The sequence below is a fragment of the Eurytemora carolleeae genome, unplaced genomic scaffold, assembly GCF_000591075.1.
Source record: "Eurytemora carolleeae unplaced genomic scaffold, Eaff_2.0 scaffold105, whole genome shotgun sequence".
Classification (NCBI taxonomy): Eukaryota; Metazoa; Arthropoda; class Copepoda; order Calanoida; family Temoridae; genus Eurytemora; species Eurytemora carolleeae.
The window spans coordinates 447987-451310 of NW_019396058.1; the positions used below are offsets into that span (position 1 = coordinate 447987).

The window sequence follows — 3324 nt, forward strand, 5'->3', positions numbered from 1 at the left end:
GGTGATGAGCCCCCCCCCCCCTTGGAAAAAAGGTAAGCCCCCCTTGTGCTAATTCCTGAATACACCCCTGGTGGTAATATATCCTTTTGCTAAATAATTGGAGTAAAAGAGTCTCTTGACTCAATTCTTACCTCAGGTTCTTGAATTTTCCTTCTTCTCTTGAGCCTGGCGATCCTATCCTCTTCTTCCTCCTCCTCCTCGCTCTCCTGATCCCTCTCCCGCATCCTGGCCGCCAGCAACCTCTTCAGCCGAGGGTCAGCTACAGCCTTCATGTCGGTCAGATTATCACCTTCAGGGGACGGACTTCTACTCTCATCATATCGGCCAACATCTCGTTTTCTTTAAAGTAAAATACAATTTAAATCTTTTTTAACGACAACGATAGAAATTAATTTTCAAAAATCTTCCTTAGAAAAATTAATTTGTTAGGCTTAAAATAAATAACTAATGTTTTCAGATTCAATGTTTATCATCATGATTCATGGATTAAATTATAAATATTGCATTTCATGGTGTCTGTAGAGGAATAAATTCGGTTGAGGGGGGATCAGGCTAGTATTTATTTCTTACCATTTTCTAACTACAGAAAAAGGATGTTTAAAATAAAAAACCAACGTTTATAAATATTATCTTACTTTGTAACAAAATCTTCTTCCTCCTCTTCTGATTCTGAATCACTGTATTTTCTTGCATAATCAGGTCTTTTACCGGAGATATATCTGGAAGAAAAAAAAATATAATAAAAATAAATAAGGTATTCTTTCAAAATAATACTTAAATAATAATAATGTATATCGACATATAAATCTGAGACAGTTAAAAATTTCTCTCCAGAAAGTTAGAACTAGAAACTAGAAAAAAAAATTCGCTTCATTCAAAGAGAGTTAACTAGCTTTCCATTCCACCCCAATTGCATTCTAACAAGTGAGGTATATAAAAAATATATATATTTAAAAATGACTAAAATGATTTTCAAAATTTGAGTGGAAGAGAAATTGGACGTCAAGTATACTCCCAATTCAATGAAAACGAATCCCTCATATAGTGGAGAAGGGGAGGGACTAATTTTTCTACGAAATTATACCCTTACAAGTAGTTAATTGTTTACCTTTGAACCTTAACCTTCTGCATAGATATTTCTCCCTTGTCATTTTTGATTGGAACAGCACCAGCTGTTGAGTATATACCAACCTCTCCATAAGCCTAAACGGTAATAAATCTTATTATTATTCAAATCTATGTACATATACAATAATACGATATACATTTTTAACTTTTGTACATTTTAAAATAACGTTGATATCAAAATGCTTGAAATTAATCGATTAAGCTTTCCACTAGTCTAGTGTATAAAAATGAACTTCACAAAAATCCACGCGATAGTAAAAATTTCTGTGATTGGGTTTATTCGGTATCTAATTTTAAAGTAGTTGAAACATAGTAAATACTACAGGGGCCACATTTATTGCATAATGAGAGAAGTAGTTGAACTACTTGACTCACTTCTCGTCAAGTTGAACTGGCCACATAGGAAAGTCCTTTAACCAAGTCGATCTGCTTCTAATAATTAAATCTTGAAATCGAATAAAAATATGTGAACTTGGCTTCGCTCAATAATACAATGTTTCAAGCCTTAAGTTTATTGACTAATTCTAAAAAACTATATAATGTGAATCGTTGGAAAATATCATCCTGGTGAACTTGAATCCCCTTTCCGCCAAGCCGTGAATCGTCCTCCGCCTCATGACAAACATTTTCGTAGACTAAGTTAGTCAAATACATCAGATGTTGTAAACAATAACGCAGAAGTATATCTCATACAGAACGATTTTTGGACCCCCCGCCCATCAATTTTGTACATGACTACTAATTTTCAGCAGAATTATCATTCTTTATTCTTTAATTATTTTAGAGTTCGGTTAGGTTAAGACAATTTATGGGCCGAAAACTGCGGCTAGGACAGGCTAGGGGGCCAAACACCACGCCTAAGGAAGGCTTGGGGGCCGGGCGCTGTGTCCACATGACTAATTTAATCCATGTGTTACATATGAGATACATATACAAAATTGATATGGGGGGGGGCAAAAAGGATTTTTGGACCCCCCCCCCCCGCCTGTCCTAGCCGCAGCGCTCGGCCCAGAAAGCGTCTTAACCTAACCTAACCCTAACTAATGCTAAATAAATACTAATTTGGTTATGTACAAAATTGATAGGAGGGGGGGGGGTCCAAAAATCGTTCATTAGGACGGACCCGCCAAAAATCGTTCTCTGGGAAATTACCAAGTATATTGTATCAACTAAAGCCCCTTAAATTATATTTCTATGGAAAAATGAAGTCTTTATATCGTGCCCGGGCTGAAAAATGATAGGGGCCGAGCGCTTCAAATTACAACTACACAATCCAAACTGATAGTGGGCGTACAAGTATAAAAACTAGGAATATTTGTTCACTATAATTTATTTATTGGCGGACAAAAAAGGTGTTAAGTATGGATTACTAACCTGAGGCCTATTATCAAAATTGTCCATCATCTTGAATCCGGTGCAAATAACTAAATCTGTAAAGTATCAAATAATTTAGCGTCTTTCCGTCAACTAGGAAGATAAAATTCCACGTAGCAAACTTGAATTTTAATTACCCCCACCAACAACTTTATTTAAATTACATTACATGTCATAATGTAATTCCATGAATGAATATTTCTCAGAAATTCTGCAAATTCGGTGATTTTCTGTAAATAAACAAAAAAGTAGATGTAGAAAAAATTCATGACGTTTTGCTTTGAGTGTACACTACACAATTGATAGGTCGTCTTTTATTTTACCAGAGCCCGAATCGTCCCAAAATAAAGGACGTATTCAAAACATACTTTGTATGGCTCCGTTCTCTACCGTGTCTTAGCACATAATTTAATTTAATTTTGTTTTCGCCGAAAGGGATAGTGTTTCAGTTCACCGTACTTCAGACGGCCACGGTCGGAGGAGGAGGAGGAGACGGTCATCTCCGTCATCTGTTTGCAAAAAGTACAGATTCAAGCTCTGGCAGGTATACATGTACACCATTCTGTTATTTCTAGGACGACCTCTACATTTATCAAATAATCTGCTTTGGCAGGGTTACCAACATCATGTTTGGAGGCATGGTTCCTAACTTGGCGGAGGGGGGGATAGATAAAACTCCTAAGAATGCGCGAATACCGGATAATATTTCTTTAATGCTCTCTCTCTATGACAGCTTGCCATGACAGCTTGTTTCTAAAGATAGTACGGGTTAAGGATGGATGTTGAAAAGGATGGATACGAATGTTATTAATTTGATATAAG

The 3324-nt window shown here is 36.2% G+C and overlaps 1 protein-coding gene across 1 annotated transcript in view; it reads right to left on the reverse strand.

The window, feature by feature from the left end:
- Positions 1–2740, reverse strand: part of LOC111707753 (microfibrillar-associated protein 1) — a 4357-nt gene extending 1617 nt beyond the window's left edge. Inside the window, exons 1-4 of the mRNA XM_023480898.1 lie at positions 2503–2740; positions 1109–1203; positions 636–719; positions 132–339 (exon numbers count right to left, since the gene is read on the reverse strand). Of these exons, the coding sequence (XP_023336666.1) occupies positions 132–339; positions 636–719; positions 1109–1203; positions 2503–2532 (417 nt within the window). The 5' untranslated portion in view covers positions 2533–2740. The remainder of the gene's footprint in view (positions 1–131; positions 340–635; positions 720–1108; positions 1204–2502) is intronic.
- Between the last annotated feature and the right edge of the window lie 584 nt (positions 2741–3324).